Source organism: Hemicordylus capensis, chromosome 4 (genome assembly GCF_027244095.1).
Source record: "Hemicordylus capensis ecotype Gifberg chromosome 4, rHemCap1.1.pri, whole genome shotgun sequence".
Lineage (NCBI taxonomy): Eukaryota > Metazoa > Chordata > Lepidosauria > Squamata > Cordylidae > Hemicordylus > Hemicordylus capensis.
The window spans coordinates 44,824,561-44,847,624 of record NC_069660.1 but is presented as its reverse complement, the minus strand read 5'-3'; the positions used below and the strand labels follow the sequence as shown (position 1 = coordinate 44,847,624).

Genomic DNA, 23,064 nt, shown 5'->3' with positions numbered 1-23,064 from the left:
TTCAAACCACAAATCTAGCCTTTAGGAGACCATTGACTAACTGAACTTACCAGGCCACCTGGATTACGTTGTCGTGTTGGGCCAGAAGGAAGGGCTTCTGTCCTACCATGGGGAACATCCCAGAGGTACTGGCATTCTTACAATCCGGTCTTGATCAAGGCCTTCAGCCAAACACCCTCACTAGACAAACCTCTGCCTTGGCTTCCATTCTGGTACTTAACGCTCAAGGCTCTCCGCTTCTTCATCCTAATATTCAACACTTCCTAAAGGGAGCCAACAACCTCCCCACCCCCCAATATACACAGATTCCCATCATGGAATCTAAATAAGGTTCTCAACACACTCACTCATTCCCCCTTCAAACCTTTAAGTGAATCGACCCTCAAAGTTCTTTTGTACAAGGTTCTCTTCTTGGTAGCTATTACTTTCTTTGGAATAAATTCAATATTTGCAATAGAATAGTTCAGAGTATTAGATATGCAAAAACCCTGTTTGTGGGGTGTGATGAGTGGATCCATTTTGTAACTTGATAAATGAAATGTGCATGTTCATTGGGATTTTATTAACGTTAACTTGCAAAGTGTAGCTTAGACTGTTTTTTCTTTGTTTTTAGAATTGTCACTCCGGTTAGCAAACTAAATTTTCGTGTATGGAGTCACCAAACATTGAAGTCTGATGTCTTACTGGGAACTGCCACGCTAGATATTCATGAGACACTAGAAGCAAACAATATGAAGCGTAAGTGTATGTAGTGACAATTACCTGATAATTGTGTAAGTATGCATTGTTGGCATTTCTGTATATGCAACCCCCTCCCTTTTTAACATCTAATTAAAACAAACTATATATAGCATTAAATGTATAATTTATTTTTTCTGCCCCCTTAAAGCCCGTAAACCTCTTTCTGCCCCTTATGCATGCAGTTGAAATCCACAAATGGACTTTACTCAAGTTCCATAGACAAGTCTAAAGCTTCCATTAGAAAATACCAACAAACTAGCTGACCCCGCACAGACCATCTGTGCGGTCGTGCACTGAGCCTGTAGCATCGCCCCCCACAACCCGCTCGCTGGCTCTCTCTCCGCCCCCCACAACCCGCTTGCTGGCTCTCTCTCCGCCCCCCACAACCCGCTCGCTGGCTCTCTCTCCGCCCCCCACCTTTCTGTCTCTGTCTTGTAGTCCTTGCTTCCCTCTGCCACTGCCAGGGCCTGTTGCCTGCTCGCCTGCCAGCCTCCGAGTTCCCTGCTGCTTCATGGCGCGGCACAGCCAACCATCTGCTGCCCGCAGCCCCCAGAGCCAACTGTCCAGCTCCCAAAGCCGCCCCCAGTCTCCAAGCTCCGTGCTGCTTCATGGCGCCCCCAAGCCAACTGTCAAAACTGCTTTCCAGCCGCCCGCCAAACTCCCTGCTGCTTCAGAACTCTCTCCCCCTCTGTCAGCCAATTGCCTCCTTTCTGCCATGTCCCCACGCATGGCCCGTCTTGGAGAATTAGATGGATGGGTGGATGGATAGATGCTGGGAATGGATTTCTCCATTTTGGGATACAAGAATGATATATGGTCTGTACACAACTGCACTGAAGAACTTTCTAAATAACGCCGCTGAGGAAGGCTGAGCAGCTGAAACATGTCTAACATAGTTCTAGGAACTACTGAATACATCTCTTCAGAACAGCTATTGCTTTCAAATGGATTTTGCCCCATTATGAAACACCTCCCAGCATTCATTGGTATTTTCTAATGGAAGCTTTAGACATGGTATCTTGTGACCTAAGCCATTAATATATTTGAATTGAGAGTTTTCACTTGGGGTTCTTTTTTGCATTCTTTTCTTTGTGTACCTTGCAAAAGGTTTTCATTTCATCATGGTTTTCTCACTTCTGTCATATGAGACAGAAAAAGGTCACTACTTTCATTACTTTTTATCTGACATGTCAGTTAGCCATTCTTCAGAATCCAGAAATTCAGGTATTGACTTACAAAACAGTTCAACATTATGTATTTACATAAGTTTGCTGAGCTTGTGTAACTGTTCTGTTGGGCCTCCAGTAGATATAATCTCATTTTGCATGAGCTATTTATCTCTGTTTCCATCTTCAGTGTTTGCCTCCCAAATTGGGCAAAAACAGGTAGCCTTTAGGCATGGGGGGAAATGAATAATTCTTTATGTTTATATACAATAAAACATACTGCTCTTAGTACTATATATGACATCAAACTGTGTTGCTCTTCTCCGCTGCATTATTTCAAAAGAAAGGGGGTGAGCATTATTTGGACATATATTTTCTCCCTCGAAGTGGGAGGTCACGGCTCATAAAGGGTTAACTTTCACTCCTTGCTCCAATAGACAGGATATCTCAGGTATTTTTCAGGTAGCTGAAGTCCGTCCTCTTCTGCCAGCATGCTCAGGTGCAATTCCTCAGTTCCTTCTTGTCTTCGCTCCTGATTAGACATACACCTGGACTCCAGCCCAAATTCTAATCTCCTTTCATCCTTGCTTACCAGTGAGCTTTTCCCCTTTTGCTACCTGGCATGGACCTCTCACAAGCTGGGGGCACCTTAGCAGGTTCCTTATCAGAGAGCATGGGGTGGGGGAGAACAAAGGAGGGCAGTCAAAAAGAAAACAGCTAAATGGCGCCGCCATGATTCCCCTGCCCCACGTGGCCAGGAGAGGAAAAAGGAGCCCCCCAAAGAAAAGGGTGGGAGAAAGAGTCAAGGGACCTTGCCTGTGCTGCAACAAATCAAGATAATTTTGATTCAGGCTGCTTGTAGTGATTCACTGCAACAGCTGGACAGCTGGGAGATGGAGGGTTACCCGTAGCTGGCGGGTCGACAGGGGGGAGCGGGGCTCCACTCCCCCTGGCTCTCCCAGAATCCACCCACTCTGGCACAAAAAGAAGGGGTAGATTTAACTGGTCTTTTCTCCGGATCTCCCCTCCCCCCCCCCGCCCATGTGTATCTCTTGTCACTGGAATCGCCAGAAGCACTCAGGCTGCATCGCAGCCTATCTCTGCTGCGGCTTTCCTGCCTTCAGCAGTGGTGGCCACGGTGGCAGGCATGGATGAGGACACAGGACACGCTCTCTGCCTCCCCGCCAGTCAGCCGGTCCGCTGTACTGGGAAGTGAGGGCGAGGCCGCTCCTCTCACCACCCCGCCACTCAGCTGTGCGGCAGTGGTAGGCGGACACGCGGCTCCTCATTACAGCCAGACTGCAGCACCAGGAAGTGAGGGCGGGAATGCTCTCCTTGCCGCCCCACAGCTCAGGGGCGGGGAATAGCAGGGCTGCCGCACCTCTCCCTTCCTTACAGGCGATTGCGGTTCCTGCCCTTTCACATTTGGGCCGCTGCCACTTCTGCCTACCAGAGTTGGTCCAGCGTCGGAAACGCGGACGAGCTGCCCTGCTGGGGCAATGGAGGCAGCAATGGTTACCTGCTAGCAGGTCTGTACTTGGCCACAACATCGTTGGAGGACCCAAGTGGCCTCGTTCTGGGTTTGGCGACCCCCTCCCCAAACAGGGGGAATGGGCGTTTGGGCGAAGCCTCTGTGCCCCTCACCCACGCCTTGTGTGCCCCAGCGTATAACAGATTCCACGAGGAGGCCCAGGGGTGGGCAGAGTTATACCAGCATCAGCTTAATGAGCACCTTGACTCACTACCATGTTCAGTGGCAGACGAGCGGGCAGCCAGACTGTGTCAACAACGGGAAGCTCTTGGGATCATGGATGAGCACCCATGTGCTATATGGGCCTCAGAGGTCACTGGACAAGGGACATCAGCATGAGGTGACAATTCCAGATCATCACCAGCTGAGTGGTGTGCGTGGAGACAGGATATGTCCCAATGTCCCAGCAGGATATGTCCCAATGGGTGCAGGACAGGATGGCCAGAGAGTTGAGAGCGAGTGCCAGAGGACTCTCACGTTTTATTAAAGAGATGGTGGCCCAAGAAATGAGAAAGTTTACAGGGGTCCTTCAGGGTTCTGCACCCCAGACCACACTTCCTCCAATAGCAGCCCTGAAAGGGCAGCCCTCCACAGGCCCCACGCCAGGGTGAGATGTCACCACTCATCAGCTGACACAGATGCGCAAGGGGCCACCCACGCCAGTGCCAGTAGTAGGAGGGAGGTGCTGGTGTCCGCGCCAGTCAATGAAAGACTGGCAGGTAGCCCCACTGTTGGGGGCGCTCCAGAATCAGGATCTAACCCTGGGAAGCACAGTGCTGATGAGGCATCTTATAAGGAGGATGAGGAACTCTCCGAAGAAGAGGCACCCCAGAACCCGAGCCCTATCCTGAGGCTCTTCTCCCAGGATGCCTATGAGGTAATGCTAGCTAAGGCCATGAGAGTCATTAAGGCAGCAGCCTCTCTGTCTGATACACAAGAGACCTCAGGGCAACTCTCACAAGACGTTTTCCTTACCACTAGGCAACGTCAACCTGTGGTATCATTCCCACCCCTCTTCTGCAACACTATGCGGGCCGAATCGGATAATCCCATTTCATAGGAACATAGGAAGCTGCCATATACTGAGTCAGACCATTGGTCTATCTAGCTCAGTATTGTCTTCACAGACTGGCAGTGGCTTCTCCAAGGTTGCAGGCAGGAATCTCTCTCAGCCCTATCTTGGAGAAACCAGGGAGCGAACTTGGAACTTTCTGCTCTTCCCAGAGCGGCTTCATCCCCTGAGGGGAATATCTTGCAGTGCTCACACATCAAGTCTCCCATTCATATGCAACCAGGGCAGACCCTGCTTAGCTAAGGGGACAAGTCATGCTTGCTACCACAAGACCACCTCTCCTCTCCACTAAACATGCAGGCTCCTTTCCTAAGAGGTTCTGTATTCTGCCCAAGGAGGCTATAGTGGAGATTGCGGTACTAAAAGTGGACACATCTGTGGTGGCCCTGGTCTCTGGGGCAATCACGAATGAGGGGGACGAACAACCCAAAGGTTCAGAGGACAGGAAAGCGGATGCTCTCCTGCGCAAGGCCCATGAGGCGTTGGCCACATCCATTCAGGCCTCGGCCTCCACATCCATCATGGCCCGGGCTCTGGTTTTGTGGGTCAAGGACCTCCTTATCAAGATAGAGCCCAGACAGACTGTACTCAGGCAAGGCCTAAATAAGCTGGCAAAGGCTGCTGCCTTCATGGTGGATGCAAGTCTGGACTCCATCCAAGCATCTTCGAGGGCTGTGGCAACTAATGTAGTCCTGTGCAGATCACTATGGCTGAAGAACTGGCAGGTGGATGCTAAGTCCAAAGCCAGTTTGGCATCCACTCCCTTCAAAGGGGGCAACCTCTTTGAACCACCCCTACAGCAGGTGGAGGAGGATGTCCTGAGAACCCACCGGCTGCTCCAGGCACACAGTTTTCTGGTGAACAAGACCAAGGGCCAGCTCCAGCCATCCAATGCATTACTGCGCCTGGGGGCCTGGTTCGACACCAGAGCAGCATCCATTTCCCTCCGCCAGGACAGGACGGGAAAAGATCCGCAGCCAGCTCCAACCACTCCTACATTGGTCATGGGTAGAGGTCATGACACTGGCTCAGCTTCTGGGGTCCATGATCGCATGCATAGAATGCCTGCCGTGGGCAAGGTGGCATGTGCATTGCTACCATTCCAGAACGAAATCACAAATCGCATCAGGCAGCAGGTTTCTCTGCTGCCACAAGTGCGGCAGTCCTTCCTCTGGTGGCTTTCCCCAGCGGTGACAAGAAGAAACCCCCTGAGGGAACCTGACAGGGTCAATGTCATGACAGATGCTAGCCTGACTGGCTGGGGGCACATTGCATGGAGCAAACGATGCAGGGCCTCTGGTCCCCGGAGGAAGCCCTACATAGCATCAGTTGGCTGGAACTAAGAGCCATCAGGCTGGCTCTAGCCTGCTTCTCAGTCCGCCTTCAGGGAAGACATATGTTGGTAAGAAACGACAACATGGCAGCCAGGTCCCATGTGAATCAACAAGAGGGAATCAAATTCAGATTCCTGATGAAGGTGACCAATGCTCTTTTTCAGTGGGCAGAAGGCCATCTGGCTTCGATCAGGGCAGAACGCCTGAGCGGCATATCCAATGTCCAGGCAGACTGGCTCAGTTGCCAGACAGTGGACCGGTCGGAGTGGGCTCTCCGTCCCAAGGTTTTCAATCAGATACAGCACTGCCTGGGGGTTCCCCAGGTGGATCTGTTTGTGTCCCTGACAAACAACAAACTTCCGCGCTTCTTCACGAGGTTCCACCACCACCTCGCTGAGGGCACAGACGCACTCAACTCTCCTTGGCTGCCGTGTCTCCTGTATGCCTTCCCCCTGGTAGGCCTCATTCCAAGGCTGGTGGCAGGACTCCAACAGAGAAGGGCACAGGTCATTCTAGTGGCCCCGTTCTTGCCAAGGCGCCCTTGGTTCACCAGCCTGGTACTCCTCTCTATTGTGACCCCAATGCCTCTACCTCAATGGCTGGACCTTCTGACCCAAGGGCTGTTGCTTCAGCCAGACCCAGCATGGCTCAAACTACACACCTGGAGTTTGAGTGTACCCAGTTAGCAATAAAGGACTACTCCAGGACAGTGCAAGACACGATCCTGGCCACTAGGCTCCAAAGCACCAATAGGATTTACCAGACGACTTGGGCCGCCTTCCTCAGATGGGCAAGGCGTAAAAACATTGAGCCATTCTCGGCCAAAGTTCCCCAGGTACTGGCCTTCCTATAGGTGGACCTGGACCAGGGTCTGAGACCCAATACTCTGAAATGACAGGCCTCTGCCTTAGCTTCGGTCCTGAAGCTGAGGAGGGCCAGGAGTACCTCACTCCACCCCATCTCTCTCGTTTCTTGTGAGGAGCTACCAATATCGCTTCTCCGCCAATTCATCGGTTTCCTTCTTGGAACCTCAGTGAAGTCCTGAATGCCCTCACACAAGCTCCCTTTGAACCAATTTCATCTTTATCAATTTATCAATTTATTTATATTTAAATTGATAAATAAATTGATAAGACAATACATAAACATAAATAGTAAGACTGATACATAAAGAGATCCATTAACCGTTCTTCTGGATATGAAAATAATTAGATGGAGGAGAATGACTAAAAATATCTTGATTTTGGAACAGAATAAAATCTGACCATATCATAAAAAAATCATTAGAATTAGTTTGATCTGTTCGAAGACTAATAATATGAGTCAGTTTTTCAGATATGGCAATGTGCCACATAGACTGGTACCAAGATGTCAAAGACATAGTTTTATGCTTCCAATGTAGTGCAATGGATAATCTAGCCACAGTTAACATAAAAACTGTAAGATCCTTAGATGATGATGCCCAATTAACTCCCGAAAATACATTTAATAGAGCCAACTCTGGTCTCATATCTAACATCTGTCATGTAATTTAACCCATTTCTAAAAATAGCTCTGTCCAAAAGCAGAAAATACTGGGACAAGACCAGCATAAATGGAAGTATGTACCCCTATTACCACAGCCATTACGACATAACGGGGACAAACTCTTATTGATGTGGGATAATCTAGAAGGGGTCAAATACCACCTGTGAAAGAGCTTAACAAAATTCTCTCTAATTCAGGAAGAGTTAGAAAACACCGGCTTCCATTTCAGTATTCCATTCCATTGTGAGTTGCTAATAGTTTGTAGGTCATCTTCCCAGGCCAACTTAAGGCCAATTAATGGATCAGATGATTGAATTATTAAAATCTCGTATAATCTAGAAATAAGGCCAATCTCATCGATCCGACTAAAGTATGTATCCTACAAGGTCCTCTTTCTAGTGGCAATCACTGCAGCACGCAGGGTGTCGGAATTGGGGGCACTCTCAGTTCGAAAGGGGCTCTGCATCTTCCAGCCTGACACGGTGGTTCTTAAAACTGATCCTACCTTTGTTCCCAAAATAAACTCTGTCTTTCATTGGTCACAGGCTTTAATTTTACCTTCCTTTTGTCCCAGGCCCAAACATCCACTAGAACGCAGTTGGCATTCCCTGGATGTACGCAGGACCCTACGCACCTACACCCTACACCTACGCACCTACAAGACCTAAGGCAGTCCAAGGCCCTCTTTGTGTCCTTCCACGCAACTTCACTGGGCACTAAGGCTTCTAAGGTGACCCTAGCTCATTGTCTGAGGTCATGTATCACCACAGCCTACCAAGCCCTGTCACTCCAAAGTCCCAAGGGGCATCACAGCACACTCTACCTGCAGTGCAGCCACCTCGGCAGCTTTCACAGCACAGGTGCCGCTAGGGGAAATGTGCCGCACGGCCACGTGGTCTTCCATTTCTCCCCTTTCTCAAGCATTACAAAATAGACGCATTTATCTCAGAGCAGGCGGCCTTCAGGCAGATGGTGCTCCTGCAAGTGGTACAGAACTGATCCACTCCCCGCCCACCCTGGTAACTGGTAACTGCTCCGGTAGGTCCCTTTGTGAGCTGTGACCACCTACTTCGAGGGAGAAAGAAACATTGGACTTATCATGAAGGTTTCTTTCTCCTCTGAAGTAGGAGGTCACGCGGCCCACCCGTGGATCGGGACTAGTGTCATGTCAGGCCATGTCTCTCTGTGCCAACCTTCGGGACTAGTTATTCCAGTGCTAACTGGGAACAATCTCCGTTTCTACCTTGACTAATATCTCAGGGCCTCTGTCATCTATCCTACACCCTTTGCATGCTAATTTCTAGTTTACACAACACTGTGGAGTTCTGCAGCCAAATCACGAAATGTGACTGAGGAATCGCACTTGAGCATGCTTGGAGAAGGGGATGGACTTCAGCTACCTGAAAAACACCTGAGATTTCCTGTCTATCAAGAGCAAGGAGTAGAAGTTAACCCTTTGTGAGCCTTGACCTCCTACTTTAGAGGAGAAAGAACCCTTCACGGTAAGTCTGATGATTTTTTCTGTGGTGCTTTTCTTAATATTTAAAGTTTTTTAAAAGTTACATATTCTTCAGTGGCATTTGTAATCTATCTTGAGACTTAATTCACATGGCAATCATGAGGAAAGGGTTTGCAAGGAATTTAGCAAAAAATTGTAATGCTGTTGACTTATCCAAACAGATTGAATGGAAGCCCTATTTTAAGTTAAAAATAACTATGCAGAAATAAAAAATGATCTCGTGCCTGTTCAATGATGACGACTGAATGACAGCCCAAACACCAATAATTTACAGTACTTCTGGAAGGTGTTTAGACTCTGATTTTGGGCTTCCTGAGAGAGAGGGTTCCACAGCCATGGGGTAAGCCCAGAGACTGACATCTAGACTTAATTTCTTATGAGCAGCCTCGTTGAAATAATAGTTGGCGTACTCATGAGTAATTTAGTCTGAATAGCAGCCAGTATCTATCTGTGCATTCAGACTCACTATAAGAACATCTGATTGGTATATTCTTGCTATAAGAAAGTACAGTTGAAGAAAGCTCTTTCAGTTGTTGAAAATACACATGAACATGCTTCAGGGAAAGAAATGGCACAGCCTGGGATGGTTATAAAGATTAAATAAGAACTGTGAAGCACTCTGGATTATACAAATGAGAGAGAGGGATTCAGTATACAGGAAAACCTGACCACAGATAGGCGAAACCACCGATGCCAGGGCCACGAATGCCGAGAGTTGCCTATATTGTACAGTATTTCTTCATTGCTTGAAATCTTGGTTATACCTATCCTTAATGTGTGACTGTGTCCAGACCATAACGCATGAGCGAATGTAGTCTTCCAGCTCAATATTCTGATCTTTTCAGTGCATTTTTTGAAAACTAATATGATCTTTGTTGCATAGATCATCTGAGAGCTAAATCTTCAAAATTATATTTTTCAATAGAGGGATTGTGTCTTTTTAATAAGAGTGAGGCTTGGCATGTGCAAACATCACTGAATTGTATTAACTACTACCAGTGAAATTGAGCTGTATTTTTATTTTAAAAACCTTTCCTGTAAAGATTGTGTCTTTTCCAGTTCATTGTGCCTAATTATAATTTGCTCACTTCAATTTTTTTAAAGTAATTACTAAGCACTTAAGAACAGTGTGTTTCCCCACCCTCTGTATTTTCAATAGTTGAAGAAGTGATTATGAACATGGTGCTTGTTGGTGATAAAGAATCAACGGATGGGATTGGAGAGTTGTCTGTCTGTTTAGATGGTATGCAAGTAGATCCCGAGCTTCTAACTAATGGCGATGACCCAAATATAAGAAGTGAGTAGTAACTACCTACTGTGTGCACAAATGATGGCTATGTTATATAAATGGTTGTTCCTATTAAGCTTCTGTCTTCTTCTGTCTCATAGGCATTTAAGGTTGAAACTGATCGGTGCTGTGAGGAGCACAGAGACTGAAAATATAGTGTTGAGTTAATTTCCTTTATTTGTGGACCTTGGCCTACATTAGGCTTGTGAATAGCTCGTTGCCTGTGGCATTAACGTCTCTTCTAGATGAATAGAAAAGGAACCTTTTGTAAACTCAAGTTGCTTTCTTCCCCTCCCCATATGTATGTACGTAGGCAAGGCTAACAAAATTTTTTGTAGGCTAGTAATTTTAGTGGACATTCATAAGGCTGCTTTACTTTTAAAAATAGGAGTGAAGAAAACTTGTGATTCCTAAAATCAATCCCTTCTCAGGTTACCAAAAACGAAGGAGTCCTCATCTCCAGTGATTATTACCTTTGGATATATCACAGGGGTGACTTCAAAAGGCCATGCATTCAATCTTCTAATGATGTGGTTTAAATCCACCTAATTTGATCCAATCTAATGTTTGCCTAACCTGCTTTGTAGGGCTCTTTGCAAGGAGACATAACTTTAGGGAACATTCTCCAATACTCCACCATATTTGCCCAATAGAAAGCTGTTTTAAATGTCCAACACTAATCTTTGATTGCAGTTTAAGCTCATTGTTTTGACTTGTCCATGAGGAAAAATGACCTGTATTCCACAAAATACCTTTCTTGTATTTGAAAATTTATCAAATCAGCGGAGAGCTGATTCTGATGAGACTTGTTGAATGCTGGTGTGAATGCCTATGTATAAAATACACAAGTGCACCCAAGTGTGAATTGGACCTGTCTGTATCATACTTCCTTCATAAACTTGGGGGTGGGGGTAGCGGAGTGGGGGACTGTTTGTTGTTGATTTTTAGTGAGGATGATAATACTCGTGCGTGTAGTTCATATTTGATGTGGTGTTTGTGCATTTTGTTGTTTGTTTTAGAGTACCAACCACCCCTCCCAACCTTGTAGGAACTGGCCCGCATGTTCCTCAAACCTGTAATTCCTCTTGTTGTTTAGACTGAACAGCTTCTGGACCTTTTCGCAGAGCAACACTCCACTGGCAGAAGCTTTTTCTATAAACAAAAAGAGAATTGTGTTTGTCGAAGAGGTCACTGCACAAGCATAAGTCTCCTTCTGCTCATGGAAGGAGTGTCTGTTGATAGAGCCCCAGTGCACTAAAAGTCTAGAAGTTACCCAACCTTTCTAACATAATTTTTTTCTTAATTTGTAGTGACCTGAACTTAAGATATGTTGTTGAAAATTTATCTCCAGTACAGGAGGCCCTTGATTATCACAGGGGTTACATTCTGCACTATTGGCACAAATGCCTAAACTGCAATAATTGAAACCTTGTGCCTATGGAAATGATGGGATTAGGTTCCTTAGTACATGAAAATGTGCTAAAAATTACAAAGGGGGGTGCATATGAAGGAGAGGAATACAGTACTGTACCTTGGTCTCTCCAGCTCCTCCGGTAATGGATCTCTCCACACACACAAAATTATCCAAATTAAAACAATTTTTTTTGGTTTTAATCCTAACATGGTTCCACACTGCCTCCAGAAGTCTGAAATGTGTGCACAGAAACTGCTAATGGCCAGAATTCACGGCCACGATAATTGAAACTGGGTATATATTGCTGAACCGTGAATAGCTGAAACTGCGGGTGTGATATCTGATAATAATAGAGGGCCTCCTGAATATACCAGAGTGGGCCAAATACCTCCTGTGTCATTTTCTTAATGCAAACTAGTGAAATGATTTCTTTCTTTGCAATCGCAGTGTGTTTCTGATTAAAATTCAGCTTGTCAGTTGTGGCGGTAGGGCTCCCCCCCCCCTCATGTTGCCACATTTCCATGATATTAATTGCATCTTTGGCTGTTTTTACCCTAGTAAAGGGCCTTACTTTTATTCTACACTGCATACATTTCTTGCTGCCTTTAAAAAACTTTCTCCATCGCTTTGAGTTATGATCTTGTCTTCTGAAATGGTGACATTATTTTCCAATTCAGTCTGCACTGCTCTATAATTCTATTTCTTATCCTTACCTGAGTCTTTGGGCAGGACACAGGCTAAGTTAGTTGTGGGACAAGTTAGTAGGGATGTGCATGGAACCGGTGGGGGCCGTTTTAAAGGGGGGGGGGTAAACTTTAAGAGTGGGAGAGGGTGAACCTAACCACCACCCCCGCCACGTTTCCCCCACTGGCATTCTCTGTAAAACTGGTCTGAAGAGGCAGCAGTGTACCTCCCTGCCACCCCATCCACTTCTTGGACTGGAAGTGACCGGAAGTAACCCGCAGGCATGTGGGTCACTTCTGGTCTGAGGAGAGGACTGGGCGGCAGGGAGGTACTCTGCTGCCCTGCTGGACCGCTTTTACAGGGCGCGCCAGCAGGGGAAATGGGGCAGGGGGATAAGTGCACTCTCCCCCACCCTTAAAGTTATCCCCCCTGCCTTTGAACAGGCTGAACTGCCGGGTGTTCGAACCTGTTCAGGGGTCTGTAAAGGGGTCTCCGAACAGGTTTGTGCACATCCTTGCAAGTTAGTCATGAGTAACTTAACTCCCATTAATTTCAGGGGGACTTAGTCATGACTGATTTAGATTGGATCCTGCCTTTGGATTATGTTAGTAAACACCAGGCTTGAGAGAGCACCTGTTGGATCACTATTTGCTAAAAGTATGCTAGGCACATGCTAAACTATTTACAGCTGCTTTGTGTGCAGGAAGTTATGCATGAAGCTATACTGCTAGTCTACACTGTTACCTATTTTTAATTTTTTTCTAGGAGCAAGATTAGTGAAGCAGTGTTGCAAGCCTTACTAAGGTTTAGGTATATCCTCTCCACTGCTCTCCATATTATCAAAAGACTATTATTTTTCATAGAAGGAAATTAAGTTGGATGTGGCCATCTTTTGACGAATCTTGTGATGACCTAGCCATGAGATAAAGGCCGCTGCCTCAGGCAGCAGATTTCAGGTTGGGATTAAGGAGAGCAGAAGGGGAGATAGATCTGTTTTCATAAGGCACAATGCACCAGGAAGACTTCCTGTAGAATCTTCATTGGAATGAACAGGAGTTGCACAGAATACTTGTGTCCTACATCTGCTCCTGTTTGTTTTAGTGTGACTTGTGCATCTCCATAAACTGACAGGAGGTGGAAGGAAAACAAAGATATTTTGCTTTTGTGTGCATTTCTTTTGTCTTTGCATGTTTGTGATATGGCCTTTTCCATGGAAATGGCTCCCAGTCTGTTTCTGAGACCAATTTAAAGTGCTGGTTTTAATCTTTCAAGCCTTAAATGGCTTGGAATCAGGTTACCTGAGAGAGCACCTTGCCCCATATGTCCATACCCAGGACTTTGAATCTTTTTCAGGAGGAGCCCTGCTCTGAGTACTCCTGCCAAATAAGGTGCGGCTTGTCATGCAGCTGAATGCACAGAAGGAGATGGGGAGTAGGTTTTGCTGATCTCCCCTTTCTCCAAAAGTGCTATTTGACTTCCTCAGGGGCACATTTCTGGGAGCCAAATAGCACTTTTGGAGGGAGAGAAGATTGGCAGAAATCACTCCCCCTCTGCCCATTCAGCTGCACAACAAGCCTTTGGCTGAGCTCAGAGGAGCCCTCACTGTGAGGACTCAGCTCTTGCTCCGCCCTCCTAATGCTGTGGAACATGTGGGCCAGCTTCATTTCCTTGCTATAAAAACTAGATAAGAACATCATACCAAAAGTAATCCAGGATCCTATTTCCCACAATGTCCAGTCAGAAGCCTATTGGAAGCTGACAAGTAGGGCATGAAGGCAATAATTATCTTTCACTACTGTTGTCCCTCCCCACCCCCCATATTCAGTTGTATATTGACCCTGAAACTGGAGATTCCATAATGTTATTATAATGTAGCCATTAGTAGAATTATCCCCTATAATGGTAATGGTCACTTTTTAAAGGGGGAACCCCTTTGGCAAACGGTCTTCAGTGTGAGAGCCATTTCCCACCACATTGACTTCCACACAGTATGCTACTTTTCCTGGTGCCAAGGGGACTCCTTTTAAAGAAACAGAGCCCTGTGAAGTCCCAGTGCCATCTTGGAAGGTGCTCATTGGAGCTCTGGGAACTGTAGTCCTTCTCAGCTTCATGTGCACTATCCAGTATTGTCCTGGGGCTCAGTTGCCCTTAAAGGATCCCAACTTGTGTTAAGCACTGCACATTAGGAACAGTTGCTTCTCTGAAGTGTCAGGAGGACTGAGTGGAGTATTCAGATTCAGCTGAAACTTCTCAGAAACCTAATGAAGCTGCATTCAGGGAGCTGCATATAGGGTCACTGAGAGCCACTGCTGGCTGTCAGGCCTTGCATCGAAGAACTCTGCTCTGTGAACTTGTCTAATCTGTTTTTGAAGCTATCTAAGCTTGTGGCCACTGCCACATTATGCAGCATCTAATTCAATAAATTTGATAGGTTTCTGAGGTGTTGGGGCTGGATTTTCAAAAGATACAGACTAAAAACAACACTGCAGTTAAAATATTAACCTCCTTTTTTACCTTTTAAAACTGATATCCTGCTTACTTAAATCGCATTACTTAAATTTCTGACAAGTCTTCTGTTGAAATGCAAAGCATTTTGCTATATATATTTTTTAAAACTTGATCTCTGCCAAGAGAATTGAAACCTAGAACTTTTTAAAAACTCCGTATGTACTATGTGTTTGAGTGAGCAGGAGCTGTTGTGGGAAGTCTAAGTTATTAATGTCTCTTGCACTAGTTAAAACATGGAGAACATGCCTTTTAGCATACAAAAAATTTTTTTTAAAGGAAGTCATTAGAAGCAAATGGCTGCTTTTATAGTTTGTCTCTTTAGAAGGCCACATAAATATTAAACAAGTTTTTGTTTCCTTTTTTAATCTTAAAGGTCCCACACAGAGTGGTGGCTCTAAAACGAGAAGTGAAACACGGTAAGATGGTTTTACTTATTCTGCATTTGAGTTATGAATGTTTAGAAGTTGCAGTTAGTGGATGCCACGGGGGGTGTTGATTTTTGAGGATAATTAATTGTATTGGAAACTACCTAGTTATGGGAGTAAAACTCCCGAAAATACAGGAATATATCCTTAGTAGTTCTGTTAATTCAGTGGCTATGACAACAAATAAATACCACTTTTCTAACACAAGTTCTCAAAATGGTTTGCATAGAAAATAAGTAAGGACAAGATGATCCCTTGTCCTGAAAGGGCTTACAGTCTACAGAGAAACACAAAGTAGCTGCCAGCAACAGCCACTGGATGCTGTGCTGAGGTTGAACAGAAGCAGTTGTTCTATATGGCTAACATGCAGACTAATCTTGCATTGATGCGCAAGGGTTTTCCATGAGGGGATGGGAGTAGTTTTTTGCTATCCCCGCCCCCTTTCAGCCACGTTTGCTTCTCAAAACTGGGAACACATGATTTCAGGGACATGGTTTCAGGAAGCAGAGGCAGCTGCAGAAAGAAGGGGACAGTGATTCACCAAAAATCGCACCCATGCCCTCATGCAATGGAAAACCCTGGCACATTGATAGAAGGTTAGCTTGGATGTCAGCCAATATATGAAGCGAAATAATATTTTTAGGGAGAAAAATAAAACTGGATTTACTAAGTTAAAGTTGTTGTGTTTTTTTAAAGAAAGGCTGGCATCCAGATTAATATTGCATATGCCAAGTGGTGAGTCATGCAAGCAACGTTTGAGAACCATTTTTTCCTAATCTCTCGTCCTCTCTGTAGCCTTCTGTACCTCCTAAAAAATATTTTGCCAAGGCTGTGGGGGCCCCTCTGGGATATATTGGAGGGACATAGGATTCAGCAGGAGGAAGAGCACAGGCAAAAATTGCCCCTCCCCAATTATGCATGTCAGCATTCGTTACATGCAGCATTAGTCTGGCTGTCAGCCACTATTTCTATTTAGACCATCACTTACAATAAATAAAGCTGAGGACAGTTGAACCTCGATATCCACAGATTCACGTATACGCAGTTGGATAATAGAAACCCGACCTTGGCATACATGGAGGAAAAGGCGGAGTGGGGGGGCACATTGACATCACATATCAGTAGATCAGGGGTGGCCGGAAATGACTGCAGAGGTCACTTCTGGCTGTCATTTTGTGTTTCGGAGCCTCAGAATGGCTCCTTTCTTTGAAAAGGGAAAAAACTGGCAATTTTCTGCTGATTTGGGGGCATTCAGGGGCGGGCACAGTATGATTCAGGGGGGCAGCTAAGTGTGGTAGGCACACCCTAACCCCTGTGAATATCGAGGTTCTCCTGTATACATGTATGGTTAATAGGACCCTGAACAGCAATCTACTAAAGCACTTTATCACCTGTGAATTGTCTAGTGTTCTAACTGGCTGATTGTCAGAACACTGTTTCCCTTTGTGTGTACAAAGGGATTTATAATTCTTATCTCTCACAATACCTTGAAAAGGTAGATTAGGGCAGGGAGAAAGAGAGAGGGAGATTTGCCTAGAGCTTTCCGATGAGCTTCATCAATCACACCCACGTTCATATCCCTATTGAGTAAAATTAAAACCCACCATCTTTCTCCTGCCACACTCCTTGTTTCTGCCCTTCGGAACTGTTGGACTTTCCAGATGTGATTATCTCAACCTAAAATTACATAAATATGTGTTTATAACAATATTGAGTATGTTGACCTTAATGAGGAAGAATATTGTATAATGCTACAACACTTCATGGCTTTATTCTACCCTTGTTTACCATCGTTGCTTATACTTGTGAAATCTATCCATACCTCTTTAATGAGAGAGTTCTCTGGATAATTCAGAAGTGAAGCCCTAATAAGGGACATCACCTGGGAAGGAGAACAAATTGCATGACTGATTTATTCTAGTATGCCTTGAGACACATCATAGGAAAAAGGAGTGCAGGCATATAACTTCTTTAGAATACTAAGACTTTTGTTCTCAGTAAGATCTGTGTGGCATGGCTAATCTGGTGTAGATAGATTAGTGCTTTAATCCATATTCTGTATTGTAGGGCAGCAGAGGTTGCCCAGCCCTTTTGTGTGCCTCTGTGTATTCTGTCTCATGCAAGACATTTTGGAATGGTTCTTGAGCTTTTGTAGGAGAGAGATGCACAAAGTTGACCAAGTAGGAGGCATGGGATATATGCATATGGGTTCGAGTAGCATAGTAGAGGATAAACCTAATAAATAAGGATCTAAAGAGAACAAGTATGCAAAGGGCACATTCTGATAGCATTAGTGAAAGACAGGAATATGTTTCATAACCTAAACATCTGATGAGGAAACAAAGATTTATTTATATTTAACTGTAGTGTATACTTAGCATAATAATTTAGACATCCCATATCTATTATTTCAGTTAGGCTTAATTACTTATGATTGCAGTAGATGATTTATCACAGAGTTCTAGTCTTATAGTTCTAGCCATAAGCAGTGTGCCTTTCAGGCTGGACTAAAGCAAGTATTGAATTCTCCAGCAGAGGATAAGGAGTGCATAGGAACATAGGAAGCTGCCATATACTGAGTCAGACCATTGGTCTATCTAGCTCAGTATTGTCTTCACAGACTGGCAGCGGCTTCTCCAAGGTTGCAGGCAGGAATCTCTCTCAGCCCTGTCTTGGAGAAGCCAGGGAGGGAACTTTGAGCCTAGATGCTCTTCCCAGAATGGCTCCATCCCCTGAGGGGAATATTTTACAGTGCTCACACTTCTAGTCTCCCTTTCAAATGCAACCAGGGCAGACCCTGCTTAGCTAAGGGGACAAGTTATGCATGCTACCACAAGACGAGCTCTCCTCTCCGACAGCGGGTTGCTCCTCATCACTCGCTCCTAGACTGGGTTAAATCAAAACATGAAGCCTGGGTAGCCCCACCCTTGCGAGTGGGAGGAGCTTCTCCTGAGAGCCCAGTTCTGCCCTGTTCTGCTCCAAGAAGGCAGGGTAGCCTTGCTACTCTTCTATTTCTGGCCCAAAGGCCGATTAAACCAATGAAAAATATCTGGAACATTGCTCGGGGAAGGTTTTCTTTGAACTCCCTAGCCCATAGAGCAACCGGCTTAACTAAACAAAAATGTTTTGAGACGAAGGGAGCATGTCTACCAGGGAGTCAGGCCCTGAAATTTTTTTCATCAAACAAACAATTGCTTTCATAATTCCCATTCCTTTTGTGCCAGAGGGCAACCTAGACAAGATCGTTTCCACTGGACCCAGCCAGGGATAATACCCAATCCAAGAGTCAGCAGAATACCAAGGACTTTATGTGTCCCCAGCAGTCCCAATTATTCTGTTCCTCCTCTGGTCGGGGGCTGACTGCAAAAATGTGCAAGTGTGTGGGTGCAGATGATGTCAGACCGATTGGGTTCTGGAGTCCATCAGGGACGGTTATCACCTGGAGTTAACCCTCCTACCCTTCAACAAATTCCTTCCCTCACCAAGGTCTTGCAAAGCACCCAAGCACAGTCTGTGATGGAGGTCATCCAGCATCTGGAGCCCCTGGTGGCGCAGTGGTAAAACTGCCGCCCTGTAACCAGAAGGTTGCAAGTTCGATCCTGACCAAGGGGCTCAAGGTTGACTCAGCCTTCCATCCTTCCGAGGTCGGTAAAATGAGTACCCAGAATGTTGGGGGGCAATATGCTAAATCATTGTAAACTGCTTAGAGAGCTTCCAGCTATAGAGCGGTATATAAATGTAAGTGCTATTGCTATTGCTATCTGCTGGACATCCAGGCCATAGAAGAGGTACCTCTGACACAGAGATGCTTAGGCATCTATTCAGTTTTCTTCCTGGTGCCCAAAAAGAACAGCAGCTGGAGTGCAATTTTGGATCTGAAATATCTGAACCACTTCATACGGAAACGCAGGTTCCGCATGGAGACTCTGTGGTCCATCCTAGGGACTCGTCAGAAGGGAAACCACTTGTTATCCAGGATCTAACAGAGGCATATCTTCATTTGCCTATCCACCCCGATTGCAGAAAATTCCTGAGGTTCTGTTATGAACCATGTTCAGTACAGAGCTCTGCCCTTAGGTCTGTCACCCACGCCACAGCTGTTTATCAAGATAATGGTGGCACCGGTGGCACATTTGAGGACCAGGGGCATCCATTTGTATCTTTAGTTAGACGATCTCCTAAGATCATCTTCTTTCTCCCAGGGTCAAGTGGACATGGAGCCGTTCATAAGGGCATTGCAGGCATTTGGTTTTGTGGTGAACTTCGACAAGAGTTCTTTATCCCCCTTATGTCAGCTGATTCATTTAGGAGCATCTATAGATACTCTTCAGGGGGTGGTAAGCCTCCCATCTGTCCGGCATCCATCTTTAGTTCAGGCATCCCTAAGGGAGCAGAGCCGGTTCACTCTGGATTTGGCCTTCCTGGTCCATCTACTGGGGAGCATGTTCACATGCTACGATCTAGTACCTTGGGCAAGATTCCACTCTGAAACCCTTCAATGGGCACTTCTTCCATTTCAGGACAGGATAGCAACCAGGGCATGGGGCCCGATTCCCATTTCAGACTCTGTCGGGGCCTCTGTTTATTATTTGTTTGTTTGCTTGGTTTTTATACCACCCTTCTGAAATGGCTCAGGGCGGTTTACAATTAAAACAGAAATCATTAAAACAATTAAAACAGAAATACAAATATGAACACCAATTTAAAAACATCTTAAAAAACAATTAAACTATCAGAACAATTAAAACCCTGAAAACCAGGTTAACATTAAAACAATTAAAACTAATTAAAAACCCTGAAAGGCCAGGCCAAACAGATGGGTTTAAAGGGCTCTCTTGAAGGTCAGTAAGGAATTAAGATTACGAATTTCTGCTGGGAGTGCATTCCACAGCCTGGGAGCAGCTACAGAGAAGGCCCGCCTCTGAGTCGCTACCAAGTGAACCGGTGGTAACTGGAGACAGACCTCCTCAGATGACCTTAATGTGCAGTGGGGATCATGTAAAAGAAGGCACTCTCTAAGGTATCTCAGACCCAAGCCGTTCAGGGCTTTAAAGGTAATAACCAGCACTTTGTATTTTGCCCAGAAACATATCGGCAGCCAGTGTAACTGTTTCAAAACAGGCATCATATGGTCTCTCCAGGTTGCCCGAGAGACAAATCTGGCTGCCGCATTCTGAACTAACTGAAGTTTCCGGACTATGTACAAAGGCAGCCCCACATAGAGCGCATTGCAATAGTCAAGCCTGGAGGTTACCAGCTAATGCACCACTGTTCTGAGGTCATCCTCTTCAAGGAATGGGCGCAGCTGTTGAATCAGCCGAAGCTGATAGAAAGCACTCCTGGCCATGGCTGCCACCTGAGATACCAGGGTGAGGCCTGTTTCCAGGAGTACTCCCAAGCTGCGCACCTGCTCCTTCTGGGGGAGTGTAACCCCATCCAGCACAGGAAGATCTAACTCATTCCTCAGATTCTGAGCCCCTACAATGAGCACCTCTGTCTTGCTTGGATTCAGCTTCAATTTGTTATCCCTTGTCCAGCCCATTACTGCCTGTAGGCAGGCATTTAGAGAATGAGTACCATTTCCTGAAGATGAAAAGGAGAAGTAGATTTGGGTGTCATCAGCATACTGATAACACCCAGCACCAAACCTCCTGATGACCTCACCCAGCAGTTTCATGTAGATATTAAAAAGCATTGGTGACAGAATAGAGCCCTGAGGGACTCCATATAACAGCTCCATATAACATTTTGAAGAGCAACTGACACCAAGCTCCAGCATCTGGAATCTACCCGAGAGATAGGAGCAGAACCACTGCAAAGCAGTGCCCCCTATCCCCAACTCCCCCAGGCGACCCAGAAGGATGCCATGGTCGATGGTATCGAATGCTGCCGGGAGATCCAGAAGAACCAGCAGAGTCACACTCCCTCTGTCAATTCCCCAGTAAAGGTCATCTATCAGGCCGACCAAGGCTGTCTTATAACACTTATAACCAAGTGTTATAATATTCTTTTGGACTTAACTGAACGCAGTGCAATGGACATAATAATTAGAATATAATGATGAGTTGCTTTTCATTCAAAGTCCAGGCAACTCAAGACACTTAAATTGTGATTGTGTATTGCCTAACTAACCATTCAGGTCTAAATATAGTATTCTATTTGTACAATTTTTTTGAAGTGGCTTGCAACTTCATGGCCATTTTTCAATTTAGGAATCTCTTCTCTTAAAAACAGCATCTTGACACCTGATTTTGTTGCCAAGTTTCCACAATAATGTTATGCTTTTGTATCCCATCACAGGACAAATGGCCCTGAAAGCTTTGAAGCTGCTGGGTCCAGTGAAAGCAAGATGGCAAATGGCAGTGATTCTCCATTAATTGCAAATGGAGGCTGTAAGCCTTCTAGACCTCCCAGACCATCTCGACCACCTCCACCCACTCCACGTAGGCCCTCTGCTCCTTCTGGTACGTATCCCAATGTGAAGTCTGACTTCAAAGCTGCTGGTGCAAGATAAGTGGTGGTAGTTGTTTATGTAGTGCCATCGATGTGCATGGCACTTGAAAAAAGTGCACAAGGATAGATAGGTCCCTGTCCTGAGGATCTTATAAATTAAAATTCAACATGGTAGAAACTAGAGGAAAGAGAGGAAGATGGAAGCAGAGTAATTAGGGGAAGAACCAAGGTGTTTCTTTCAGTTACACATAGTGGGGCTTGGTTACAATAGTGTATGAGAACTAAGAGTCTTTGTGAAGGTTTCACCACAAAGGTAGGTTTTGAGGAGGGATGTGAAGGAAGTAAGAGATAGCATCATGCAATATTCTAATCTAGAAGAGGGTTCCATATATAGGGGGCACCAAAGAAGGGTGGAGTTGATTAAGGGAGCAAAAGAGGTGACTGGGGGGTGGTATAACTAAGGGTGGTATTATCTGCCTGTACCATTGTTGTATTAAAATTGTGTTGAATAATGCCACAATGGAACAAGCAGGTAATGTTTAATAATGTTAAACCAATCAAACTCAGGGGCAGATTAACTCTTTTGCCACCCGTAGGCAGCAAGGAATTTGCTGCCCTTCAGCCCCAAAGCCAAACTTTCTGGCAGCAATATATATCAGTCATCAGAGCTAGGCCCCACCACCATGACCGGAGCTCCTCCGTCCTCATCCGTCCTCTTCACTCAGCTCCTCTGTCACCAAGGTGACTGACTCCCATGAGGCAACAGCGGGGGGTTGGGTTATAAATGTAGCATTACAGAAGAGATGGAAATGAGCGAGCAAGAGACACAGTGATGACACGTGGCACTGTGAATGCCGGTACTATTGCAAAGGGGAAAACATGAATGAATAGGGTGGGAGGAGCTTGGGAAAAACCCCTTGCAACACTGCACTGAACAAAGCACGGCACACATGCCAGGAGGTGGTGGAGAACTAGTGCAAACCAGGACTGACCCACGGGACGAGGGAGGCGGTGGAAAGACAATCGGGACACCTCTTAACTCCTTGCAACATCACAGTAATGCCCAGGCCAGGCAGGAAAACCTAACTTGCTGGATATGTAAGCAGCAGGGAATACACACAAATGCAGCTAGGAAAGGGCAGGAGTAAACAGGCACCTGCACGCAAATGCAAGCCAACACAAACCTAGACAGTCAGGGACTACAGTGCAAGTAGCCCAAGGCAGGCTTCTTCCCGAGCCTCGCCTTCGCCACCCAGCCCCTGATTATCCCCTGCCGCACAGCATGCTTTATGAAAGGACACTTTGTGCTGGGCTGTGTCTGTTTCCTCTGTACGATGGAAAAAGGACTCTGTCAGGCTCAAGAGGCACCTCTCCCACCCAGTGGAGACATTTGCGCAGCGTG

At 45.8% G+C, this 23,064-nt stretch overlaps 1 protein-coding gene across 4 annotated transcripts in view; it reads left to right on the top strand.

Annotated features, from left to right (window-relative positions):
* The window catches only part of ITCH (itchy E3 ubiquitin protein ligase), a 169,857-nt gene that overhangs the window by 96,431 nt on the left and 50,362 nt on the right, over positions 1-23,064 (top strand). For all 4 annotated transcript variants that reach the window (XM_053243650.1, XM_053243649.1, XM_053243653.1 and 1 more), the window contains exons 4-7: positions 614-738; positions 10,050-10,187; positions 15,158-15,200; positions 21,510-21,673. In XM_053243650.1, coding sequence (XP_053099625.1) covers positions 614-738; positions 10,050-10,187; positions 15,158-15,200; positions 21,510-21,673 — 470 coding nt within the window. The remainder of the gene's footprint in view (positions 1-613; positions 739-10,049; positions 10,188-15,157; positions 15,201-21,509; positions 21,674-23,064) is intronic.